Below are 26,297 nucleotides of genomic sequence, written 5' to 3' on the forward strand. Positions count from 1 at the left end.
GATTGTGCGGGAGCCAGGGATGCAAACACTGGAACATATTTTGGGAGTGTCCTGTAATAAGACAGTTTAGGTCTGAGATGCACAAAATACTAGATACTTTCTATTTTATACTTTTATTTAACGGAAAATCTGACTTTCAACCTGGACACTTCAACTAAAACTTCTGGGTTTTGATATCCGCTGGTGAGAAAACCTTCACAAGACACTGGCGGCTTTCTGACCCCCTACAATAAAAGAATGGACGGATATAGTTAATGAAATATACACAATGGAATAAATTGGCAGTATTGTAGTAGTATTGTAAATGTGGGGGGAAAACACTTACTTTCATTTGATGACAGTTTCAGACAATCATCTTTTTTTGATTTCGTTTCATTTTCAAAATCTTTCAAATATTTCCGTATGTCATCTCAAACTTGTAGATAGCGAAAAGTTATTATTCTCCAGTCCATATTTCCTCTGTTGTTGAATCAATGAAGCAAAGGCACCTTCTACATAGTATGGAAGGCTCCGTCTAGGTTGGAGGGGACAAAGGTGGGATTTCTGGTAATGGGCAGTACAAGGGATACAGGTTTAAGATGAAATTAGACCTAATTTGCTTCCAGGTGCGAATCATCTTATGTATAATAGGGTTATTGTAATATAACTTGTTAATTGTAGTTGGGGCTAGTAGGATTGCGCCTATGGACTACAGTTGGCAGTCATCCTACTCCGGTTTTCACCAATTAGACAGTGGTGTTGATGTGTTCAGCTTGAAGGTAAAGGTCCGAATCACTGATGCTGAAGTTTGGGAGCGCTAATCCTCCATCAAGTTAAGGCCTACAGAGATGTTTTTTACTTATTCTGTGGGGTTTAGATCCCCACAAAGGGAACTATTAAGCAGTCTAAGTGCTTGACAAATGGAAAAAAAGGGATGTTTCAAAATAGATATAATATCTGCGGGAGGAAAATCATCTTAACCGCATTGATTCTGCCAATTAAAGAAATTGACAAAGTGTCCCAAAATGCTAATCTAGTCCGTAGTCTGTTGATTAGAGGGGGGACGTTTGCCTGGAAGAGAGAGGAGTATTGCTTTGTCACTTCTATGCCCAAGTAGGCACATTTTTCTGAAGAGATTTCAAATGGGAAATTAAAATCATTGTAGGCGCACAAGATTTTGAACAAGGAACATCAGAGGGGGAACACCAAGAGAATACTATATTAATAATAGGTAAAAAATAAAAAATGATTTTCAAAGGGTTTGAAGCTGACACAGAACCAGAGCTGAATGTTTCTGTATGTAAGCAGTGAAAAGATAAAAGCTCTGCGTGGTCAGCGTTTACTGAAAGGCGGGGGAGGAGGGGGCTGAGTGGCTGAGGAACTGAAGTGCTCATGACATCATGTGCTACTCATGTTGATGAATGAGTGTACTCTGCACGTGTGTGAGTGTGTATTGAATCATACAGTGCTCATGGTGAGGCATGGGAGCAGGTGTCACGTGACCCGAGGCCACGCTCACTGCAGCAGATCCTGTTTCCCTGCAGAGACATGAGTCACATGGAAACACACCGGATGATGTGACTGTCAGCAGCCTGGATCTGTCAGCTGGATGCTGCGCTCAACATCTGAACCTGTTGAAAATGTTTCACATACATATGCAGAGAAAATATATTTTAACACTGGACCGTTATATCCATCCATCCATTTTCAACTGCATACCCAAAGCCGGGTCACGGGGACAGTAGGCTGAGCAAGGATTCCAGACATCCCTCTCTCCAGCAACACTTTCCAGCTCCTCCTGGGGGACCCCGAGGTGTTCGCAGGCCAGATGAGATATGTAATCCCTCCAGCGTGTTCTGGGTCTGCCCCAGGGCCTCCTACCAGTGGGATGTGCCTGGAACACCTCTAACGGGAGGCACCCAGAAGGCATCCTGATCAGATGCCCGAACCACCTCAACTGACCCCTTTCGATGCAAAGGAGCAGCGGCTCTACTCCGAGCTCCCTCTGGATGTCTGAGCTCCTTGCCCTATCTCTAAGGCTGAGCCCAGACACCTCACAGAGGAAACTCATTTTGGCTGCTTGTGTCCCTGACATTCTTTTAGTCATTACCCAGAGCTCATGACCATAGGTGAGGGTTGGGAAGTAGATGGACCAGTAAGTCGAAAGCTTTGCCTTTCGGCTCAGCTCCCTCTTCACCATGACGGTCCTGCACAGCGCCAGCATCACTGCAGACACAGCGCTTGGCTTTAAAGGGTTAGTTCTGATTCACCAAAGTCACACAATAACACAAAGTCACTTATCAAGGCAGCAGTAGACCAGCAGTTCTCATGTTAGGCAAGCTAAAATTACCGTTTTTCTCAATGGGGTCTGGTGGTTTTGACAAGAGCGTAAAAGGGGAACTGAAACTTTACCAACTTCCCCATCACAGAGGGCCGTCTGCTGCAATGTTAAGCTGTGAGACTTTTCTCTAGAGTACATAACTTATCTTCAGTGCCAGTACTCTACAGTCTGCTTCTCCAAATTCGTGACATGCCGATTGTCATTTACTGTATGTAACATATTGACTTTGGGTAAGTATCTTGTATCACCCCACTTCAAAAGACCCGAACTATCCCTTTGAGATAAAGTAGAATCATAAAACAGAGGTCAAACGTTCAGGAATGAAGGCCAAGCAGCTCTTTGATTTTATATTTGTGAACATAATTTATTTACATCATTACAATTATTCTTTATTATTGGAAGATTACGCGCACTGCAGTATATAAATAAAGATGTTTGTACAAACTTGCATAACTAAAGGGTAAAAAAACGAAACACAGGTTAAGCAGCCAGACCAAAATTCAAAAACTGAAAATGATTAATAACCTACGACCACAGCTCTAAGTCGCTGCGGCACACGACCACTCAACCTCATACACACCAGCCATCCACATTTACACCCACAAACACACATACTTGTGTTTGACACACACAGTATGCAACACTCCAACACTCCCAATGCTGTGACTCTGTCAGCTCACATTTAAAAAAATCAAGGAAAACATTCAATAGTGAAGTAAAAGATGAAAATATTAGTGGAGCTAAACCCTTCCAAAGGCAAAACATTAATACAAGTTTAGGCTACTTGTCATACAACAACACATGGCATACACACTTTTCTGAAAAAAAAAAAAAAAAGGAAACAAACAGTCAGGTGATTTGTATCCTCGTGTGACTTCAGTGGATGGTTTTAAAGACCTGAAAAGCAGGAAGTCCACATGCCTACTCTCCAGATCTCTGGCACAGTATGGGTCACAGCATTCAGCCAAATGTCAACAGAAGAAGAACAAAGCAAACTGTCAAACCACGGTGTGTCGAGTGCCGCACACACAGCAGGGCAGGAGTATGAGCCGGCAAGAAAGGGCTAAAGTCTCTTTTTCAACGTTTCTCTAGTAATATGTCTGAGCTGTGTGTTGACGAGGGAGGGGGGAGGGGCGGAGTGGATGTGACTCTGGCGGCACAGAGAAGCGTTTCAGGTTGATAAAAACTCACCGGGACGCAAATTCTGACGACTAAGGAGGGTTAAACTCTGACCTCACAGAGTTAAGCGGAGGCCACAAACAGAAACAGACAATCATCCATTTTGCTACTCAAGCCAGCAGAGAGCAAGCACGGCTGAGGTGGCGCCATCAGCCAACAGCAGTAAAAGTCTGAGAGTCCAAATAGGCCCATGTGTCCGGGCTCTTTCCAGGCAGAGTTCAGGCGATCTCAGCGGGATCGCGCGACAGCCTGCGCAGCCATCGACAGCATCTTCTAAAATACTAATGACTTTTTCTTCAGTAATCTCCAAAGATACGGACCCCTCCCCCATCCTCATTTACAACCCTCCAGAAGTGTTAAACTCACACAAAAACAAGAACCAAAGCTGAAAATATACGTGAACTTTCATGCAGTGGGGGAAAAGTCTTGAACGTGTAACAAACGAGGAGAAAAAAAAAAAAAACAGGTCCTTCGGGCAGAAGGCCGGGCTCGAGTCCACTTTTCTTTTTAAAGCCGATCGCTCTCAGTGTTCACAGTCAAACTGAGAGTCCTCTTCATATTCTCTGGATCTTGTCAGCGACAACCACGGGGTTCTCTTTGCGGATCTTGTCAGCAGCTTCAGCTTTGTAGTCGTATGGACAGTTGTGCTTATCGGAATAACGGTGGATTCCGCAGAACAGATTCCCACAGCGGCAGTCAAAACCTGGAATGCCACAGCAGAGGACAAATCGAGTCAAATCAAAAACAAGCGCTTACAGCGGCTAAACAGTCCCTGACTGTAGACATCCTGGGACACATGTGACATAATGTGAAGTGAGTAGTAGAGGCATATATCAACATTTTGAGGTAAAAACACTTAGATACTGGACCTAACTGTAACCTTTTGCAGGATCTTTCAAGCAAGAACGTTCTGTAAAGCCCGCAAAATAGGTACTTAAGCTTCTGAGAAAACTTTAAATCTGATATCATTGACTTTTTAAAAGGTTTTTTGGGGGTATTCTTGCCTTTACTGGACAGTTTGACAGTGAAGAGGTAGACAAAAATTGAGGGTTAAGAGGGGCATAACACGGAACAAAAGCCCCCAGCTGGAACCAAACCGGCGACGGAACTACTCTAACAAGAGGCTCCTAGAAATCAATAACCCCTTTTACACTTCCTGTTTACGACAAGAATGTTCGACGTTATTCCTCCTTGCTGCTCTTTCTAAAAGGCACGAATACAGAATGAGGGGACAGAGTTGTTCTGCTTTTGAGTTGGCAGCAGAGGTAGTATGGAGCCAAATCAATGTCTGTGTAAAAGGTGCGGGCCGCAACAACGGGACAGCTGTGACATTTTGCTGACGTGTGTCCACCAGCTGGGGCTTTAAAAAAGCAGTTAGCAGCAGTTAACGGCTAACTCAAAGAAGGATAAATGGGGAGACAATGAGGTCTGGGAGAGCCCTACACTCCAAGCAAAGGACGAGATCAACCAATATATAACAGGGATGGTAAATGATTGTTTACAGTTTAAGCTTGACCAAACAGAAAGCCGACAAATCTGTGATATTCTCTAATGACATTAAACATGCTATCTGTGTCCCTTCTTACCTGTAAGGCCAACCTTTTTGCGGCACATAAAGCAGCGATTCTTTTTGGGTTTGGTGGGCTCTGGAGCTCTGGACTCCTCACTGCCAGCAGTGGAGGGATGAGAGGCTGAGGATGTGGGCTGAGTCAACACTGGAGATGCACAAATAAAACACTTAACTCAGTAAAGTATCTCTTACCAACCCACACAGCAGTGTTGCACATCATTATAAGCATTTATCTGACTAAACCACACACACCCCACCCCTTATGTATGTATGTAATTCTGTATTGCAATGTTAATGTATTTTAATGTAGTACATTTTACTCCATCACACTGATGGATGACGTACCCACTAAAGCCAACCCACCTGGTTCTGTGAGCTCTACTTTGCTTGCTGATGCTCCTTTTTCCTCACAGGAGAGGCTCATTTCAGTCATCTGTTGTGTTACAGAAATGGCAGTCGAAACTCCACTGCAAAAGATAAAGAGAACATTAATAAAGCTTAATATTTCAGGAAAGTAAATTAATTACATAACCACATTTTCAATATATCCAACTGTCTTCATCTGCTGAAGAAACTCTCATGAGATACTACCAAGGATGTAATCATTACAAGTTTAATGGTGCCTTAAAGTGTTGTGTTTACAAGAAGAATCCACATGAATGAGCCACTGATGTGGCATTCATGATTTTTTAAAGCGGAAACATTTTGAAAGCACTGAGTTTGCAAAATATGATGTTTGTTATTGTGATTAAAAATCCCAGAACCTGTGGAAGATGCTGAGAACTAGCAGGAGTGTACTCAGGACTCAACCCCCTTACAGCCAAAATGCTTGTGGCATGGACACGGTGCCACATGTCTGCCACAGCATACCCACAGCAAAGTGGTCCTTATAATTAACTGAAGCTGCTACACTGACCACAGAAGCCACAACACACTACTCATCTCTATTTTTACACAGCTGGCTTATTTTTTTTCTCTCTACGGGAGGTTCGGCAGCTCTCCAACAGGTTTAAATCCATAAAGAATTGCCTAAAAAAATTAGTAAACTTGGTTTAAAATTATTTTAAAACAGAGACAGAGCCTGTGTAGCAGGTAAAAAATCCGGCACTGCCTCTACATCATGAAGCGTCATATGCGTGCTCCATGTATTTCAGCCATTAGAAGCTGAGCACATATTGCATCCTCCACTTCCCATTTCAAAACTGTGACATCACAGGATTTGTTTGAAGGCAGTATAGTAAACCCTGGTGGTTCCCCTCACCTGAGAGCTTCTGCGGCAGCAGCCTCAGCAGAGGCAGCGGCCTCGGCTGCCACCTCTGCAGCGGCGACTGCAGCCGCTGCAGCATTATTCAAGGTGGCCTCTAACCTCTGGATGGCAGAAGCCTCAGCTGTGGGGCCGCTGCTGCTGCCTGGGGGAGAAAATGTCACCGCATGTTACAGTCAGATACAAAGGCTGAGAGTTTTGTCCTGCGTGCACGTGGAAACATGGGAACAAAAAAAAACTGTGAGGGACACAGCGGGTCTTACCCACAGTACTCAAAGTACTGACTCCTCCATTGTTCTGCCTTGACAGGTGCTCCTTATGGCACACGGAGCACATGCCATTAGTCCTAGGGTTGCCATAGAAACCACAGCCATTAGCACAGAGCATAGGAACTGGGCTCTGATTGGTCTCTTGGGCCATAGCGATGTCTGCCGCCTGGTGAGCTGACAAGAGGAGACAAACAAAGACACATGCTGGAGTGATGAGTGTCTGTGTGGGTACAACCAAGGTACAAAGTAGAAGAAACCTGGCCTTAATGATAAATAGACCTCCAGAACTATTTACGGAGTGAAATCACTTTGTACAAAGACTTAGACATACCCACAAGTGGCTAAAACATTTTTTAAAAAACCACCTGTTCAATACTATTCAGATGGCTCTTTGTAAAGCTTGTTAACAATCTGTTAACCTGTGTCTCTTGCCTGGAGTTTGGGGTATATTGTGACTCAACTAAACTCACAGCAAACTTTTAATACCCAGGTTAAGAGTCAGGAAATACTGCGGTTTGATTTTGTCATATTTTGCAAATGCAATAAACAAATGAGTAACTGTTTCACAGGTCAGGACAGTGTATTTTCACCCCTGCCAACTAAATCACACAAGTGACAGTCAACTCCTCTTAACACATTCATACCACACTGTGCATTACCAGGTAGCAATCATTAATTAATCACTCTTTATTAACACATGACCACATCTGGCTCTGGTTTATTTAGCTGCTGAGCTACTTGATGCAATTAACACATCATCATATTCTACTTTGCACAAGGTCAAACAACACTGTAAAAGAGCTGAGAGACTGACCAAATAATCCACTTATTAGTTTTTTTTAACATTTAACTCATATCTCACTCTCTGTATCAGCAGATGAGACCGCTCAGGTGCCCTCACATGACCTACATGTGGAACATCAATGATGAGATAACAGTTGGGGATAAGAATCACAACCTATCTTGATTTAATGATTGGTCTTTTGTATTGTATGTGACCAGCAGTCTTGATCTCATGAAGACTGAGATGTGGTTTAAAGCCCTGGCAATACAGTAGGCGACTTTGTTACAAATTTTAGCCTGTTTTATTTGGGCAAAAATGTTGTTGGGCTTCTGGTGTTGAGACGGCATTCGACTTTTGAGAACTCTGACTCCTTTTGTTAAATAAGGGAACACTTATATTATCAAAAAGTCTTTTAAAAGAGTTTCAATGTTGTTGCTGATACCGATCTTTTAGGTTTTTGTATCTGCATGAGTATCAAAACAATCCAGCTGTAATGGTAACGGGATGATGAGTTTACATTTTGACTCTAAAAGCTTTAACATACCTATTTTGTCACAAATGCGCCTGCGGGAGGAAAAACATGTAGGTCTTAAAACCAGACTGTGAAGCTATTGACATAATTACTGCTTCCTTCCTTATTTGAACACAGACTAAGTGAGTCCCCTCCTCTCTAGCTGAACTTAATCAAGTAAATATAAACTTGCATCAGCCTCGTGATTACATTAAAGGAAGTTGTGAAGATATCTCTTGAGGGGAAGGCTGTTTATAGTCACCGGCAACACATGGGGGAACCGAAAGGGGAAGTATTCACCTCACTAAGTTCAGGTTCTGGTGCCTCTTTCTCTCCCTCACACTGCCATCACTACACCCCAGCAATCTGTGCCTTCACGTGTTTGTGTCTGCAGACTGCAGTGCTTCATGCAGACTCACATGGATCTGTGTATGACGGCTTTCCTCTGTCACAAGAGTACAATGTGACACTGATCTCAGAGGTGCACACTGCTGAGGTACCTCAATACAGTAAGGGCTAAAAACACGTCTATTAATAGATAACCTCGGGTGCCCTGTAAACAGAACTAGCATCATGCAAAAATGTGTATCCTCATCAGAGCAGGTTTCCCCTCAGATCACCCTCAGCTTTCTAACCCATGGGAGGAAACACATTGTGAGAACACAGGTGCCAAATCCTACACAATTCAGACTGTGTTAGGCAGGGGGACTTGTGGGAATAGATCCTGACATGGGTACAAAAATCACCACAACACCTGTAACGTTTATCGCATAAAGAGTCGAGCACTTTTATCACTGAGACAAAAGCCAAAATCACTCACTGACCCCAAGATGCAAGTTAGTGATACTGGCAGCATGCTAACATCAAACTCACTCCAAGGCCCAATAACCCCATCTCTACTTAGATGAGCTCAACGAAGCAATCAATACCATTTATGTAGGCTGCAGTCTTCAGTTGCTTCCTGACAAACACCGGGCCACAGCCGTACCACTTCTACAAATCCACTGAGTCATGCTAGCAAGCTAATAGCCGCTGCTATCGCCTTTCTCTTAAAAACTATGCCAACAGTCACCCGGCACGGTGAATATCACCACCTCGGAGTCGAGTTATAAAAGTTTCTTGTATCAAGCGACGCAAACAAAGCGCAGTTTAGTGCTGTATGGTTTAGTTTGCTTGCTAGTAAGCTAACCGTAGTTAGCCACAACAACCGTGTGAGTAGATTCTCGTGATCTCGCTAACGCTAGCATGCTACATGTTAGCCGAATCGGAAAACTGTTAGCACACTGTTGTTGCCTTTGTCTGTTCTTTGTTTTTGTTCCCACCACAGACAAACTAAGTTACTTGACAATAACTTATAATAAAGTATCTTTAGGAGTATTACCACGGGAAATAAGCGCGTGAATAAAAACTGTTAAACGGGGACATAAAATAACCGTTAAACATTGATGTACGTTAGCTAACAAAATACAGTTGAGTAACGTTAGTTAACGGATATTTAAACGCTGTTGGTGCTGTTAGCAGATTAACGTTAGCCACGTTAAATACAGACCGTCTTTATTTATAGTTAGTGGACAAGTAGGTGTTGAAAAACATGATAATATCGTGATAATATTGGTTTAGTAGCTAGCTGGTATAAAATGCTTAAGTTGTACTTAATTTACAACCTCACAGTTTGAGAAAAGTTTTCACCGACACGTGTTAACCAAACGGAACATTTCTTTAATCCTCGCTAGCTAACGAATTCACATTTACATTAACGTCTACATTAATTTTAGATTGAAACGCGACTTTAACACTGTTTATGACTGTTTTATCGTCCACTTCAGGAACTTCCCAACCACTTAAGCTAGTTGGCTGTGGTTTCAGTAGTGAACTTACCTTCCGTGTCTGAGAAACGTCGTTTTTTCTTGATACTTTCTGGATTAGCGGAGTGAATAAGCTTATCTTGGAGCTACATTAACTAGGGCCGTCTAGGTGGGTCGTTGTGTGTGCCTCTCTCCAGTCCTCTCACACAAGACTCCACTCCGCCTGGGAGAGCTGGTGGCTAATTTGGTTGACGTCCTCTCTGTCGCTGATTTGTGGTGGCATCTGTTTTGTTTTACGTGCTGCGTTTGCGTCCTCTCCTTTTTCCGGTGGACGTCACGGAAAGTGTGATCCTCTGATTGGAAGGCAGCGGAGTTGGAGTGAAGCCATCAAAGATTTCAGGCTATTATTACAAGGCAGTAAACCTGCTTCCTCGACCGACTAGACAGACTATACCATAGCCTTCTTCGGCGTCTAGTTAGAAATCAATGTTCATGTAATCAGGAAGGGTCACCGCAGCCGTGTTGTCTGTAGATCCGAGACAACAAGTTTGATAGGATGTGTTGCCTTCACATGCTCCTCGTAAGCTCCAGCTTGCCTGTAGACTTCTGTGCGTTCATTGATCAGCTTAAAATTGCCAGGGCACCATGTCTGACCTTGTTCTTTGTTTTATTTGTATCTCACTATGGACAGGTCAATGAAATGAACAGTCCTCAGAGTATAGGTCCATCATTCATGGATGGATTACACAGGGCACAAGCTCGAGGGCCCAATGGGTCAGGGGCCCTTAAAGCGAAGTGCTTCTGTTTTAAATGCATGTTGTTAGTATTTTTTGTTTAAAAGCTGCAGAGCTTAGGCAAAAGTACCCATGTCCTGATCAGTTTTTTGTTTGTTTGTTTATCCTGAGCCTTATTAGCCCACTAGATAGATAGATCCTTTATTGTCATTGTATGTTATACAAGGACACTTTATTTGAGCAATCCATTACCAGCATATAAATGTTACACATGCACCAACACACACTCGCTCAATGCATAAATCTCACAGTCACATATACACCCATTTATATGTATATTTGTTGAAAAATATATGATAAATGGTAAGTAAGAGCAATAAAAACAACCAAACACAATTAGGAGGCCTATCTGCCGATACCTGATCTGCTAGATACTTTTATTATGTCAGTCAAAATTTCCCTTTCTCTAAATGAATGAAGGAATAATAATAACACAATATATAGTATGGACTAATGCCACGTACCACAGCATTTATAGCCTACGCACTTTTACAGTGTTCATTCCTATAGCTGTGCTGTTTTACAAATACACACACTCAAAGAAAATACAAGCAAAATAGCAAAACACAAAAACAATTCTCAAAGAATAAAACAATAACAATAAAAACATTTTAATATTTTATGATAAGCACCAGAACATTCATGACTTCATGACTGATCCCTCTTTAAAAGCTGTGTTAACTTGAGTTTTGAGTTCTGTAAGTTAGCACTCCAATATACAGATCCACTAAACACAAAATAGAGCTGCAAACTGCATACTTTTACCGATATTAAAATAAGTAGAGCAATTTGCAGATATGTTTGACAGCAGAATAGCTCTAAATTGGGAAAGTTTTGGTTGTCTTAGTGTCCAAGAGGAAACATTTAAATCAGAAATTTAAAATAGAAATTAAGAAAGCAATGGGCATTTATTTCTAATGTGTATGTGCTTGTGTTTGGCTGGATTAAAATGAATTAAATAAATGTGTGAAATCTGGGTTTATCCAAAAAAAAAAAAAAGAAAGAAAGAAAAGAAACGCAAACCGTGATGCAAACGGGTCAACTCCCGACTGTTTTTAATTAATTAATTTATTTTTTTTTTTACCGTAAGCCAGTACAGTTATTGTTATTTCTATTTTTGAGCATCTAATAGTGCTCATTAATATATTAGTTTATGTTAAGAACAAGTTAAAATTAAAGAAAAGTGTGTTAAAAAGTGTGAAAAATAAATAGCAACACGTAACAGGAAACGGAAGAGAAGAAAAAAAACTACGTCATGTTACGACTGGTTGTCCGGGGAACGCATTTGAAGCAGATGCGCTCAGCCAATCAGATGCTCGGAGCGTTCAGGGCGCAGCGAATCAGCTTGTAGCGTGCGAGGATTTAAACCAAGACGCTGAACCTTGAAAGTACGCTGCATCAGTCTCCATTACGACTGTCCGTTTTATTGTTGAAGCAACGAACTATCGAAATGGCTCTCCGAGTAACCAGAGTACGTATTTTAACATTTTTATATTTCTTTTTTGATGCTTATAGTTGTTAAAGCTTGTAGAAGAAATGTATTTATCGTATTTTTATTAATTTTTAAATAACTGCAGTGTTAAATGCCCTCGTGCCTCGCTGTGGGGTGTACTCTCGCGCAACAATTCCACAATAGGAGTTCGACTAAAGACTAAGCAATTATTTAAAAATAACATGCAATATATTATAAATGCCTTTTTAAAATATTTTTCTACAGAACCGCTTGGCCTCTACCAGGAGTGACCTCGGTGGAAAGGCCTGCTCGGTCACAGGGCCCACCAAGCCTCGAGCTGCGCTGGGAGAAATCGGAAACATCGCAGTCAACAAAGAAGTACAGAAAAAGGTAAGAGTGCGACTTTATTATTAAAGCTCCACGTAATAAAATCAATGAATTCAGCTTATTAAAGTCAATTCATTGTGTTACAACGCAAACCCACTGTAAGCATGTATTTGCAATCCTTACAAGGCTTTGTGGGGCTGATAACTTAAAATATAGGCTTGAAAGAGGTCTATTTGTGGGGATTTTACGTCTGCATGTTGCATATATAACGTTACAACCTCAAATGCAAAATCATTACCAAATGTGTCCATTTAAGGCCTTTAAAGTAACTTTAAAGGAGCAAAAGGGTGTTAACCAATGTGAAAATGCACCCCAGTGCCAGTAATGCTAGCTCCTAATGCAGCCACTTGTCTTGAGTAAGCAGGGGTTCATCTACTAATATTAACCAGGCTTCTGAATAATTTAATATAATATTTAATATCTTAAGGTTTACTACCTTAAGATATTAAATACATTGAGAAAGTGGAATCCAGAGTTTTCCCTGTTTTTGTTTGAATTTAAACTAAAGCTGCCATTTTAAACTCACCACAGCAGCTCTGACTTGACTACAATCCATCCTTTTCATTTTAGAACATCAAGACAGAGGCCACCAAGAAGACCAGAGCCACCACACAAGTTGAAAAAGCAACAGTTGTTGAAAAACCAAAGTCAGAAAATGTTGCTCCCGTTAAACCAGAGCCTGAGGTGCAGGTGAGTTACATGCCAGAGGCTATCTGACCATTAAGACACAAATGAGACTGCTGGGGTGTGGTGCTTCTGTTTGTTTGCACTCATGTTGGGATTGCCACCATTCCAGGTTATCCCTGAACCAGCATCCCCCACTCCAATGGAGACCTCTGGCTGTGCGCCCACTGACCTCTGCCAAGCCTTTTCTGATGTCATGCTCCACACTGCTGTCAGGGATGTGGATGCAGATGACTATGACAACCCCATGCTCTGCAGCGAGTATGTGAAGGACATCTACAAGTATCTCCGACAGCTTGAGGCAAGCAAATTCCTTTTGTGGCTAAATTATCTACTATCCTCCCCCACTCTTTTTGGTTTTAACCAGTTTCCTGTCTTTTCAGGTTGAGCAGAACGTCAGACCCACATATCTGCAGGGTCAGGAGGTGACTGGCAACATGCGAGCCATTCTCATTGACTGGCTCGTGCAAGTGAGCCTCAAGTTCCGCCTGCTGCAGGAGACCATGTACATGACCGTGGGAATCATTGACCGCTTCCTTCAGGTAACAGACTGCATATGAAATACAGCCTCTGTATGGCTTAAACTTCACACCTTCTGACTTGCCAGTTTCTAAATCTGCATCTGACTGGGTCTCCTGCAGGACCACCCTGTCCCCAAGAAGCAGCTGCAGCTGGTCGGCGTGACCGCCATGTTCCTTGCTTCCAAATACGAGGAGATGTATCCTCCAGAGATCTCAGACTTCGCCTACGTGACGGACCGGGCCTACACCACCGCCCAGATCAGAGACATGGAGATGACAATCCTCCGGGTGCTCAAGTTCAAACTAGGCCGCCCTCTTCCCCTGCAGTTCCTCAGAAGGGCCTCAAAGATTTATGAGGTTTGTGGCAGCAGATTTGGTGACACCGTTAAAAGAGCTTTGGCATAATTTCTCTACAGCTGCTAACTTCTATTCCTGACTTGTCTCCCCTCAGGTAACGGCTGAGCAACACACTCTGGCAAAATACCTCCTGGAGCTCACCATGGTTGACTATGAGATGGTTCACTTCCCACCTTCCATGATGGCGAGTGCTGCTTTGGCTCTGACCCTCAAAGTCTTGGATGCTGGCGAATGGGTGAGTTTAACGTCTGGTCTCAAGAGGCTATGTTAAACATGTTACAAAATTGACCAGGCTAGACCAAGAGGGATGTCTGATTAATTGATAAAACTGACTTGGCCAATCTTGACCTGGAAAAAATGCTGAGGTCTTTCTAATGGAAACTGTAAAATGTCTCCCCTAAGGATGTGACACTGCAGCACTACATGGACTACACAGCAGAGAGTTTGATTCCTGTGATGGCACACATTGCCAAGAATGTTGTGAAGGTGAACGACGGACTGACAAAGCACATGGTAAGTGATAAAACTTCCTAAGCTGGATCTCTAGATCGTAAACTGATTTAATAATTTTTTCTGTACCTCTAACTCGACCTTTCTCCTTCCTTGCAGGCCATTAAAGGCAAATACTCCACTTCCAAGCAGATGAGGATCGCCACCATTTCGCAGCTCAAGTCTTCAATCCTAAAGGATCTTGCGAAGCAGCTCACACAGTGAGACGACAATGTTTTTGGCACTGTGTGCTGATTTTGTACAGTTGTAACTTAAAGGTTTTAATGGGATTGAACGAACTACACGCCAAGGACAATGTCAGTGGTTGCATGTTTAACCACCTGAAATCGTGTGTATACTTTCACTGACCCTTTTCAAACATGCCACAAGTTTTTAATTTCTTAGTCATAGCTTCTTGAAGTTGCATCCGGCAGGTAGATGGTGAAAGCCAACAGTCTTTGGTGCTCCTGTCACGGCCCTTGACATGCTGAGGTGGGTCTGGCGGCTTTCTCCTCTACGTAACTGCTCCAGCTTGACCACATGTCAAAGTGTTGCCGTTTCCCATTAGTGTGGTTGGTACAGAACTAGTCAGCTAACACTAATTCAAACACAATCCAGTTAACGGTTTCTCAACTTGCAGACGTTGGCAGACTAAATGACTGGGTACCCTTAAATGCAATATTGCTACACAATATACTTGTACCAAGTCACAAACGTAAGTCTAAAAGTTATTTTTATAGCTTGATGAAACAGCTGCCAAGCAGCTGCAAATCTTAAACAGTGGCATGCTTTAAAATGGTCACCAATATAAAGGGTCCAGTGGATAGATGCAGCTTTTTTTAAAATGGGATGTTTTCTTAATGTGTGAATGTGTAAAATGTACAGCAATACTCTTAACCTGATTTTACATTCTTGTTCTTAAAGCTTCTATTAAATGGCTCAGACCAGACATTTGCTCTCTTGTCATGACTGTTTTTCACCACTAGAGGTTGCTCTAAGCTTAAAGTTGCCCCTGTGAGCTTCCGCTGTCTCAGATTGAGCAGAGACTAGAAGTGATCTTACAGGTCAGTTAATTGGTAATTCAGGTGGAGAGATCTTTACCTCACTGAGCTACAAAGACTTCACTCCAGGGTGAGACTGGCTTTGACTCTTTGAAGTGTTTCAAATATTGCAAACTTCTTTTTAAAGTTAACACTCATTCCTGGTCATGCATTTTAATTAATGGTATGCCCCACACTCTTGGAAGTCCTGCTTTTACGCTACACTGAGACCTGTCTTGGTCTATTGCAGACCTGTTGGCTGAGAAATGGAAAAAGTTGCAGACCAGAAACCTCAATACTCCAGATTTTTGTAACTCTAAATCAGTATATGCCTCAGATTAGGTATCCAGTGGGCTCCAGTATTTGGTATTTTAAGAACATTGTGTGCAATGTCAAGCAAAGGGGCTTTTCACAGCAGACATTTTGACCTGTACAAGTAGGAAAAGAGGTTTTGCTGATAAAAGGTTCTGTTCCAGTAAACATGTAGAATAGCAGATTACAGCCATTAATTTTGCCTGTCCTTCCGCAGCATTCAAAATGTCTTCTGTGAGCAGGAGGGCTTTGTTTTTAATGCTGAAAATTGTCTTGGTAAAAACACTCATTCTCAATTCAAACCCCAGAAACTAAACCGTATTATAACGTGTATATAATCCACAGCCAATCCCTTCAGCAGAGTGTGACCATCAGTGTCATATTTAATACTTGCTGGAAGCAAAGGCCTCATGTAAGCTACAACTTCAATTACATCACAGTAAGCCACGAGTATTTAAAGCTAATGGACAGAGCAGAGTGGGAGCTGTTATCACTTCAACCCATTCACAGCTGAGACCCGGGGGGAACCAGCCCGCCTCTGTCCATCCTCCTTCCCCCAGGGGGATGCCAGAAGAGCTCTGCTGTACGAGACCACCTGCCATCTGCATGACGTGAGTCACTGTGAACATCATCAGGATCATAAGGCCATCATGCCTAAAGGCCTGCTGGGTAACAGCTTGGATGCATCTGTTGCAGGGTTGGGTCACATTACTGTGAAATGGAGTCAGTTAACTACAAATACATGGACATTTATGTAATGAGTAACATTATATGCTACATTACAACAACATGTAATCTGATTACTTCAAAATAAAATACTGATCCGCAGCCACAAAAACAACTGAGTTCCACAAATATTCTTTTTTCTCTTTAATCATCTCAAAACAAACTGAGTTTTGAGTCCTAAACAAGTCATAATGTGCATTTTAACAAATGTAATGCCATTTTAACAACAGACTAATGGTATATTGATTCACAAAAATCATGAATGCTTATTGAAGTTCTATTTAAAACATGTTTTTTGGAAGTTATTGTATCTATGAATGTATTTCTGACTTGACCTTTGCATACTGCTGTTTGTTTTTTGACCTTGAAGTGGTCTTTGTACACAAATGAAATTATCTTTGGTGTCATTTTTTTCCACCTGGCGCTCAGTAACGTAATGTTAGTTCTAAGTTTTCTCCTGCAACTTGACTGGATGCTGTCAGATTGTTTCAGACAAAGTGGATCTGGGAATGAATAGAATAAAAGTTAGTTTATTCAGGAAATTAAGGGAATTTAATCTACTTGTGGCACACTTTTAAATATCTATTTTTAATCTTTTGGCTTGGGGAGTACTTTCAAGTCAAAAGGCTCAAGTCCATAATGTTATTTGTAACCCTACTACCACGTAGATTGATATTATCAAATTGGAAGCAAACACAGGCTCCTGCCCATTCTGCCTACGTGAAGGATGTGATGCAACACCTGCATTTGGAAAAGATTAAATTCTCCTTAAGAGGGTGTGAAAACAGATCTGGCAACCCTTTACTGAGCACTTAAAGAAAGATGCACTATGCTCTTCCCCTAACTAGTTCAAAGGACACAAAACATGGTCAATCTGGCATCCTTCTAAATCCTCCCAGTCCCATTTTTATTTTTATCATTTATTTATTTATTTTATTGTTTTCAATAGAACAATACATTTGATCTGTAAATATTACATTTATATTATATTATTTTTTATATTTTTTATATGCAACCTTGTGCCTTTTTCTATACATCTATGACATATTTTTGACTTTTGACTCGTTGAATATTTTCGAATTTTTGTATCAGAAATTCTGCTTTCACTTTACTACTACTGCCACTGTTTGTTTGACGTTGAAAACCCCAAATAAAAAGAGTTGGGGAAAAAAGTTCAAGTGAATTCATGAGACATTGCTGTTAAAGTCAAGTTGCAAGTCTTTTTTGACTTTGTAAAGTCAAGTTTAAAGTCATCAAATTTGTGTCTGACACAAGTGCACACCTCTGCAAATTACTCTTACAAAACAGTACTGGCATCAAAGCTTTATAAATGAACAACAATAATCAAATTTCCATTTCCATTTTCCTTAACTGTCCCAAAGTGGACAAATTAAATGCCTTTGCCTAAAAAAACAGAACTTCTTTGTCTTTCTACTTTATTAAAATAAAGTTTCATCAACAACTACTGTTTTTTCATCATTCTGGACTAACCCACACCCTTAAAATACCAAAATGCAAAGTAACTTGTACTTTTACTAATTTATTAACCAGGTACTTTTTACAGAAGTAATTTTATGAGAGTAATTGTCCTTTTACTCCACCCACCATTGGGCTGATTATAGTTCCTAATTTTTTGTAATCCAATTACATAATCCCTTACTACATGACCCTGTCTGCTGCTTTGTAGGCCAGACCAGAAATCATCTGCCGCTGAGAGGGGAACAACATTATTTGGCACACTGGGACTTTGGGTTCAAGCACAGAGTTCATTCAGTGAAACATGAGGAGTAAGTTCCACATAAAAGATCAGTAGTGCTTTCACTGTCTTGCATGGTAGAAACACGGCCAAACCAGGCTGTGATAGTTTCAAAAGTTATATAATGTTAAATTGTCCAACACAACACTGATCTAAGAATCTATTACCTGACACACTGTCGTACAGGCTGTAACGCCGACACCTTGAGAGCACATCCCTTTTATAATCCAGCTCTGAGCCTTCTGTTGTTTTCCACAGAGACACATGATAATTAGCCTCAGTTATCCTGGAAAGCCGGGCTTTTAAACCCACAGATCATACTGAGAATTCATACTTGAAGGCTGAGGTCATGACTGGGCAGCCATATCGGTTTACAAGACAGATTCCTCCTGTGCGGGGCTCCAAACCATACACTTGCAGCTGCCTGGAACACTACTTGGCCTTTCTGATGACGACTCAGCTGCGTGACATTTATTATGATGGAAAATTGAACATAGTGGCTCTGCAGTTCAAGACAGCTCAGCAACTGAACACTGAAACATCACATTTGCGAGTAACCTTAAAATGCTTAAAGGGTCAGTTCGACTAAATCACAAAAAATGATTTAAAAACACATGTTTCATCACTCGACCTTTGTGGTGTCACGCCTTGCAGATAGTTGTGATTTTAAGCGCAGAGTCAAAGTTTTTGGATAAATGTTTTTTGACTCAGGATTGGTCCCGGGTTAGGTCTTGGATTATATGAACTGAGTGAACCCTCCGCACTGACCTCGCTGATCCCATCACTTCTCCTCTAGTGCCACCAGATGTTGACATCTGTGGCTCACAGTGAAATATTTATTCATTCATTTATTCATTTATATATCTACAGGATGGATCGGGACATAATTTTGCACAGACATTCATTGTACCCTTATGAAGTTGGTGATCCCCTGAATTTTTATTTAGTGCCTATGAGGTTGACATTTTAGATTTTTGTTGAAATATTTGTCAAGGCTAATAAGCTCAGTGGCCTGTTACGACTGAGTTATCAGATTACACAGGGTCTATCAGGCTATTCAAATAAGCTCTTGGGCATCAGCCTTGTAGTGACGGAGATGACGCTCTAACAACCATTTCCAAATCCAGTATTATAGACTCATCAAGGCCATGCTCTGTTTTGCAAGCATGCACTCAATGTGATCAGTCAGTTATTTCAAAACAGAGTTAAAAAAAATCTTTCAAATATGACTGACAGTTATATTCCCCTTTACCTTAGAATAAAACAGGAGAAAAAGTAAAATCAAACACAAGGCATTGAATCACAAGCCAACAAATAAATTATATCTTCATCTATCACCATTTCAAAACCCACTGTTTATTGTGTGCTAACTTAAGCAGTTCCCAGATGGTTTAGGGACCCCAGTATGCAGAAATATTCAAATACACCATTTTATCCCTTGCCAAAACTTTGGAACATTGTTTAGTGCCTTCCTGACAACATAGCATGACATGGAGATGTTGAAAAGATAGTATCCCCTGTCTCTGTCCAAAGACGGTCTCTGGTGTTGAATGTGACTATCCTTAATCTTTCTCTGGCTGTCCACTGACTCCTGATCAATGACTTTAAAGGTCCAATGTGTAGGATTTAGAGGGGTTTATTGGCAGAAATGGAATACAATATAATATGTATGTTTTCTTTAGTGTGTAATCACCTGAAAATAAGAATGGTTTTCTTTTTGTTTCTTTAGAATGAGCTGTTTATATCTACATAGGGAGCGAGACTTCATTTATGGAGTCAGCCATGTTGCACCGCCATGTTTCTACAGTAGCCCAGAAAAGACAAACCTAACACTGGCTCTACATAGGGCCATTCGCATTTTTGCATCGGTCATTGTAGGTAGGGGCACCTCCATGACATGTAGCGTTGGGAAAACATAGACTTCTTAACATGAACCTGCTTTATTCAGTGTTTTTGCCCGTTTAAATCACCTGTGGTCTCATTTATGAAACAGTGCGTAGGATCCATATTAAGAATGTACATATGAGGGGCGTTGGTAGCTTAGTGGATAGTGCCGGCGCCCCATGTATAGAGGTGATGCCTTGCTGCAGCGGTTGCAAGTTCTACTCCGGCTTGCAACCCTTTGCTGCATGTCGTCCCCCCACTCTCTCTGTTATGTAAATGTATATGCTCCGCTTTATTTGGTGTTTTTACTGATGTAAATCAGCGGATTAATTTGTTCTGGAGAGGAAGAGACCCCTGCGGATAATTCGGCTCCTGGTAAAAACCTCTCTAACGTCTGGTTCCGAAATATAATGAGCACACATTAAATTATCAGGGAAAATGGAGACATACTGGGCACTGGGCAAATGGCCCATCCGCGACATGCCAAACAGCATAGAGGAAACATTGATTTGCAACAGGTTTTTACCTGTTTTAATCACCTGGTCCATTTGTTTTGGGGAGGAAGAGACCTCTCCAGATAATTTGGATCCCAGTAAAACTCTTAAACAATAAACACTGATGGAATTCTAATCAGAAGAAGTTTCAGGTGAATAAAATCTGCAATCCTCACAGCTAGACACCTCTGAATCTTACACACTGCTCCTTTAACCCATTCTCAGTATATGTGGTGACATTTTATGGGCTTTGCCTTTGGTAATAATAATAATAATAATAATAATAATGCATTTTATTGATAGGCGCCTTTCAAAGCACTCAAGTACACTTTACAAGACACATTTAAAAAGAAAACATGCAGCAATGTATCCATGGATCATAAAATCAAACAATATCGTAATATACAATAAAAGTTAATAAAATGACTGGACAAAAATCATCATCATTATAAATATTAGGTAGAAAATCATCATTATATCACATTATTGGTCTTTAAAGATATACTATACTGTGGAGGATTGTTGGTTACTATTTTTAAACACGCTCACCAGCGAAACTGAAAGTAAAAGCCAACTCCAGACTCACTCTTGTTTGGCATTTCGCCTCACTATATTTGCATTTTTCAGCGCTGTGTCTCTTGGATGCCTGACTGCTTACAGTCTGGCACCTGGTCACTAGCTTTTTATAAAGCTCTGACCTCACCTGCGCGCTGTGGGAATACACGTGCATAAATGTCCTGAACACAGAAAATAAAAAGTAAACAAGAAAATACAGGCAGAGGGCAGCGTCTCTGCAGAAAAATACACCACCACACACTTGAAGTGGGGCATAAGTGATGATTGAGAGAAACTGTGTGAGATGTTATTTTTAGAAAAACCCTGTATAGTATATCTTTAGTTATGTCATTTAGTTTTCAAAGGATCTAATCTTTTGGTAAAAAGTGTTTTTGCTTGTAATAAGGTTTGTGATTATCCGGAGTAATTGTTTCAGTGATCTTTAATGGATTTCCATTCACCTCCTTTGTTTTGGTTTCGCAATAACCTCAGAGGCAGATATCTCAAAAACTATGTATGCAAATAAAACCACAACTATCCACGTGGCTAGATACCACTAACACTGAAAGATAAAAATGTGGCGTAAACCAACCACTTAAATGCCAACAATGTACAATCACACAGACTCGATGTCCTCACAAGATCTCCAGCGGCATTTAACACACCCTCTGTGACAACAATTTGAGAATGTTTCTGCACATTTCAACGTCCTTAAAGCCCAAAAGCTTCTGTCCTTTTCCATGTTTGTTCAAGCTCTCCCCATTAAATGAATTTGCGAGTCAGCACTGAGGTCCAGAAAGAATGCAAAGCTTGGCTTCAGACCTCTCAGTATTCCAGCAATACAGATCTCACCCACAAGCGGATCGTCCAAGACCAGAGTCAAAAGTTTGGAACTCCTTCCCAGTCTAAACATCGTCCAAGATGGCCAGAGATTTAACAAGTGCACCCTTCAAAATGAGTCAATGCCCATTCTCACCTCCCATCCACCGAGTCTGCATGTCTCAATTCAATATGACAAAGTCAAACAAACAGCCGGCCCGTGGCAGCACTGTTAGGGTTTTTGTGGGGTGCTAATAGGTTGGCAGCTGGCAGGCAGAATGAGGCCTCTGGGCTTGAGAGTGGAGTGAAGTACAAATAAACACAGGGGCATTCATTTTCACAATTTATAGATTTTCAAATAAAAATCATGTGCTTCCTGAACTTTGCTGACCTTGGACGCTCGGTGTCACATGAAGGAGAGAAAGGCCCCCATTGTGGCCTGAACAGTGGAGCGTTTGAGCCAGGTGTGAACGGGATTTTCTCCAGACCACCTGAGCCTCTCTGTGTGGCGGGCAGGAAGTCATCCTCTCCTCACGATCGAGGTTACACTTACATGTTTGTTTAATATTCGCAGACAGGAGCGGGGCGGCGCGTTTACTTTCCAAAGACACTGCATTGTGAGAGTGCTTTGGAAGGACATTTTTATGCTGATGTCAAATGACTGAACAAAAATCAGTGTCAACTGTGAAGTGAAAATCTACATTTGGTGCTGTAAATCATAAATATCACCTGAAGGTCCATTTAGTAGCTATTCTGGAGCTTTTGATCATATCACATGGTCTTCATCAGCAAACTCTGCCACTTTCCTGAGCACTTTAAAGGGACAGTTCACCCCCAAATCAAAAATACTTATTTTTCGTCTTATCTGTAGTGCTACTTATTAGTCTAGATTGTTTTAGTGTGAGTTGCAGAGTGTTGGAGATATCAGCCGTAGAGATGTCTGCCTTTTCTCCAATTTAATGCAACTAGATGGCACTCGGCCGATGATTGTGTCAAGTCAACTTTATATATTTAGCACTTTAAACACAAACAAAGTTGATCCAAAGTGCTCTTACAGCACACACAAAAGAAAAGAAACAGAAACAAAACAAAGAGAGAAAGACAAAAGTTTGAGTGATAATAGCAGTATAATAGTAAAAATGCCTGGTTCACACTACACAACATTTCTGTCCGTTCCGACAGTCACTATGCCAGATTAGGCAAGTATGGTGTCATAAAATTGTGCTGTGACTAGGCCAACAGACATGACAGACTACATGATGGTCCAAACCAGTTATCCCAGGTCGTCTTTCACGACATGCATGATGTCATTGGGATTTAATGTCGTAAAGGCGGTTATAAAGGTCACTTAGTTTGCTGATGTTGTTTGGCTCTAAGGGGAGGTAGATCTGTGTATCATCTGCGTGACAGTGAAAAGATATATTATGTTTCTGAATAATGTGGCCTAGTGGAAGAAAATAAATAGGGAAGAGTATTGGCCCAAGTATGGAACCTTGGGGTACACCACAGGAGATGGGAGATGAGGAAGAAATGAGTTACTGACTAAGACAAAGAAGAATCCACTGGATAAATATGAAGAGAACCAGTTTAAAGCAGAACCAGAGACCCTCGCCCATTCCTTTAATCGGTGAATGAGAATAGAGTGACCTATTGTGTCAAAGGCTATGGAGAGTATGGAGCAGTTACCTGTGTCAGCAGCTATGAGATGGTCATTAGTTATTCTCAGTATGGCAGATTCAGTATTCTGAAAAGCTCTGAAACCAGATTGAGATTTTTCAAAAATGCAGTTTTGAGCCAAGTGCGACAACAGTTGATTAAAAACTACTAAAACCACCAGCTCCACAACAGCTACTGAAATAAAAACAAAACCACAGTTGTAGTAAACTGAATTTGTCCTCACCACAGTGTAGATCAAGTGTCAAACAGTATTTTTTCTTCTAAAGAGCATTTCAGGACAACACTGCTCCATGTAAAAGAAAAAAACATCCTATAACAACCATTTATTTACTGCACACATAAAAAAACACAGCCTGGATACACAAATACAGAAATTAAGTTATACCAAAAAATAGCCAGTGTAGAAATCCAAACTTTTATTACATGCATGCTTTGGCAAGAGATGTTGTTTTGGGGGAGACAAAACGAAGTTATTATCTTGTTTCGGCTTTCAGAGGTTATTTTTGGCCAGTGAGCAGCTCCACTGGACCAGCTCAGAGTACAGTGTGGTTGAAGAGAAGTTAGGACTGTTGATTGTTCACTTCCCCAAATCTGATTTTTCCACTGGCCTTCACTACACAAGTTCTGGGGATTAATAGGCTCGCTCCAACGATTTTAACGTGCCAGAGGACTTTCTCACTGGGAGAAACCAGCCAATGACATGCTTCTAAAAACAGGAGCAGTTTGTTGCTGGATGGTATTTAAGAAGGAAAAACCACAATGTAAGATGTGAGGTACTGAGACCATATTCATGTTATAATCAGTGATCTAACTTTGACATTCTGAAGACCCATGTCTGATGTGATGGGGGCATTTTCATAGGCTGGTTCCAGACTGATTGGTTAACAATTGTCGCATTCATACTCCTATTGTTACTCTATTAGGCAATGGTTTTTGCTTTTGCTCCTTGAAAACACTTGACATTTGACTCAGATATTTAATACTCCATTGTTCTAAATTGGGCCCAGTGAGTAACCCTGACCCGTGGAACCCACTGGTTGTCTGGTTGGTATTGGTTGTGGATCAATAAAAGCGTTACTGTAATTTGAGGCATTCTCTGGCACAAGAATTTCCTTCGGGATAAATAAATTTCAATTGAAGTACATTGAATTGAACTGACTTGAATTGAATTGATCTGAATTGAATTGAACTTCATTTAATTTAATTCATTTTCATTTCATTTCATTTACCAAACTGAACTTTGTGGATGAGATAAAAAAAATGGTGATGACATGCTTTTACTTAGCAGGTTAGCTGTATCCAAGAAAAATTGTGACACAAAAATGGCCACAACTCTTAAAATCAACTTTTTCTTTTATGTTTGTGAATATTTTTAAGGTAACTGCCCCTACCAAACACTGACACAGCTTCTGTTAGCAAAACAAAACAAAAACCTAAAACCACCCCAATAAGAAATCGGCTAACATGAACATGTTGTCAGACTGAATGAACGCAGCCTGTTCTCAACACTAGGTCGTCAAATACTGATGCCTTAGTACGCCCCTTGGTACATTGTATAAAAAGCAAGGATCCACAAAGAGTGAGAGGGAGCGGAGCTGGATGGGTCAAACAAAACCGGACTTTCACCCAGGAGACCCCAGTTCATATCCCACGTGAAATCAAATCAATAAATGTTCAAGAAGAAGAAGATGATATGCTTCATTAATCCCAGAGGGTTAATTTAAGTTTTTTTCACTCTGTCATATACACACATGCACAAACAGAAACTATATATGCATTAAATGTCAGAGCAAGGGGGCTGTCTATGGATAGGCGCCCCAGGCAGTTGGGGGTTCAGTGCCTTGGTCAAGGGCACCTCTGCAGCGCCCAGGAGGCAAACTGGCACCTCTCCAGCTACCAGTCCACGCTCCATGCTCAGTCCATACAGGGACTTGAAACAGTGACCCTCCAATTAACAAGCCAAGTCCCTATAGACTGAGCTACTGCTGCCCCAGGATGAGTTCCTACGGAAATGTAACATTATGTAGTTTGCATAGGGCTGTCCCACACTGACGTCATTCACGTGATGTATTTATGTCATGTTACGTTATTGTTACGTGACAAACGTACTTAAGTTAAAACATGATTTTGTTTCCAAACCTAACCCTAACCAAGTGGTTTGTTACCTATACCTAACCACAACAGTTTCACAACATTAACCATGTGTTACAATGTGTTTTAGCTGTGCATCACATAGACAGGCTAAAGGGTGTTGTGGGCATCACTGTGAGATGGGGCATGACAAAGCCTTGGTATCTGACAACCTGGGAATAAGAACGGGTTAATGAATGAAGTCAGTAAAAACATACTTTAGTCTTGGGCCTTTCTTAGGGGAGGGGGGATTGTATTTTTTTGTTGTTGTTGCTGTTGTTGGTAATGTTATCAAGCTTCAGTGCAAGTATCACTTATGGTTTCTTTGCTTTTCCATGCCTAGAATGTTGTTTCACATATGTCTGAACTTGAGTTTGAGGCATTTGAAGAATGGAGAGATGTCATCAGTGGATAGGTTCAGATTACGTTACACTGCCATATGTACGAGACACCCGGTCCGTGGATATCTTTGGAGGCAACCTCTATTTGTTCCTGACAACTCTGACAGCAAGAGGTA

The 26,297-nt window shown here is 41.2% G+C and overlaps 2 protein-coding genes across 2 annotated transcripts; one reads left to right on the plus strand and one right to left on the minus strand.

Annotated features, from left to right (window-relative positions):
• Window positions 1–2,658: 2,658 nt before the first annotated feature.
• On the minus strand, window positions 2,659–10,032 carry LOC125905984 (AN1-type zinc finger protein 5-like). The gene is made up of 6 exons (XM_049604335.1): window positions 9,776–10,032; window positions 6,597–6,776; window positions 6,331–6,478; window positions 5,433–5,536; window positions 5,086–5,214; window positions 2,659–4,202 (listed from the first exon to the last, which is right to left on the minus strand). The coding sequence occupies exons 2-6, from the start codon at window positions 6,751–6,753 to the stop codon at window positions 4,054–4,056; spliced, it is 687 nt and encodes a 228-aa protein (XP_049460292.1). The 5' UTR covers window positions 6,754–6,776; window positions 9,776–10,032; the 3' UTR covers window positions 2,659–4,053.
• A 1,808-nt stretch (window positions 10,033–11,840) lies between these two features.
• Window positions 11,841–15,329, plus strand: ccnb1 (cyclin B1). The gene is made up of 9 exons (XM_049604173.1): window positions 11,841–11,967; window positions 12,214–12,339; window positions 12,907–13,026; window positions 13,133–13,321; window positions 13,404–13,562; window positions 13,662–13,898; window positions 13,993–14,133; window positions 14,301–14,411; window positions 14,508–15,329. The coding sequence occupies exons 1-9, from the start codon at window positions 11,947–11,949 to the stop codon at window positions 14,610–14,612; spliced, it is 1,209 nt and encodes a 402-aa protein (XP_049460130.1). The 5' UTR covers window positions 11,841–11,946; the 3' UTR covers window positions 14,613–15,329.
• The last annotated feature ends 10,968 nt before the right edge of the window (window positions 15,330–26,297 follow it).

Source organism: Epinephelus fuscoguttatus, linkage group LG18 (genome assembly GCF_011397635.1).
Source record: "Epinephelus fuscoguttatus linkage group LG18, E.fuscoguttatus.final_Chr_v1".
Taxonomy (NCBI): Eukaryota; Metazoa; Chordata; class Actinopteri; order Perciformes; family Serranidae; genus Epinephelus; species Epinephelus fuscoguttatus.

Excerpts from the sequence above, each read along its gene's own strand:
- LOC125905984 (XM_049604335.1), bottom strand. The coding sequence starts at position 6,753 with ATGGCCCAAGAGACCAATCAGAGCCCAGTTCCTATGCTCTGTGCTAAT. Across the intron at positions 6,479-6,596 it reads CAGTACTTTGAGTACTGTGG|GCAGCAGCAGCGGCCCCACA; the intron begins GTAAGACCCGCT and ends TTTCTCCCCCAG. Across the intron at positions 5,537-6,330 it reads GCTGCCGCAGAAGCTCTCAG|TGGAGTTTCGACTGCCATTT; the intron begins GTGAGGGGAACC and ends TATCTTTTGCAG.
- ccnb1 (XM_049604173.1), top strand. The coding sequence starts at position 11,947 with ATGGCTCTCCGAGTAACCAGA. Across the intron at positions 12,340-12,906 it reads ACAAAGAAGTACAGAAAAAG|AACATCAAGACAGAGGCCAC; the intron begins GTAAGAGTGCGA and ends TTTTCATTTTAG. Across the intron at positions 14,412-14,507 it reads ACGGACTGACAAAGCACATG|GCCATTAAAGGCAAATACTC; the intron begins GTAAGTGATAAA and ends CCTTCCTTGCAG.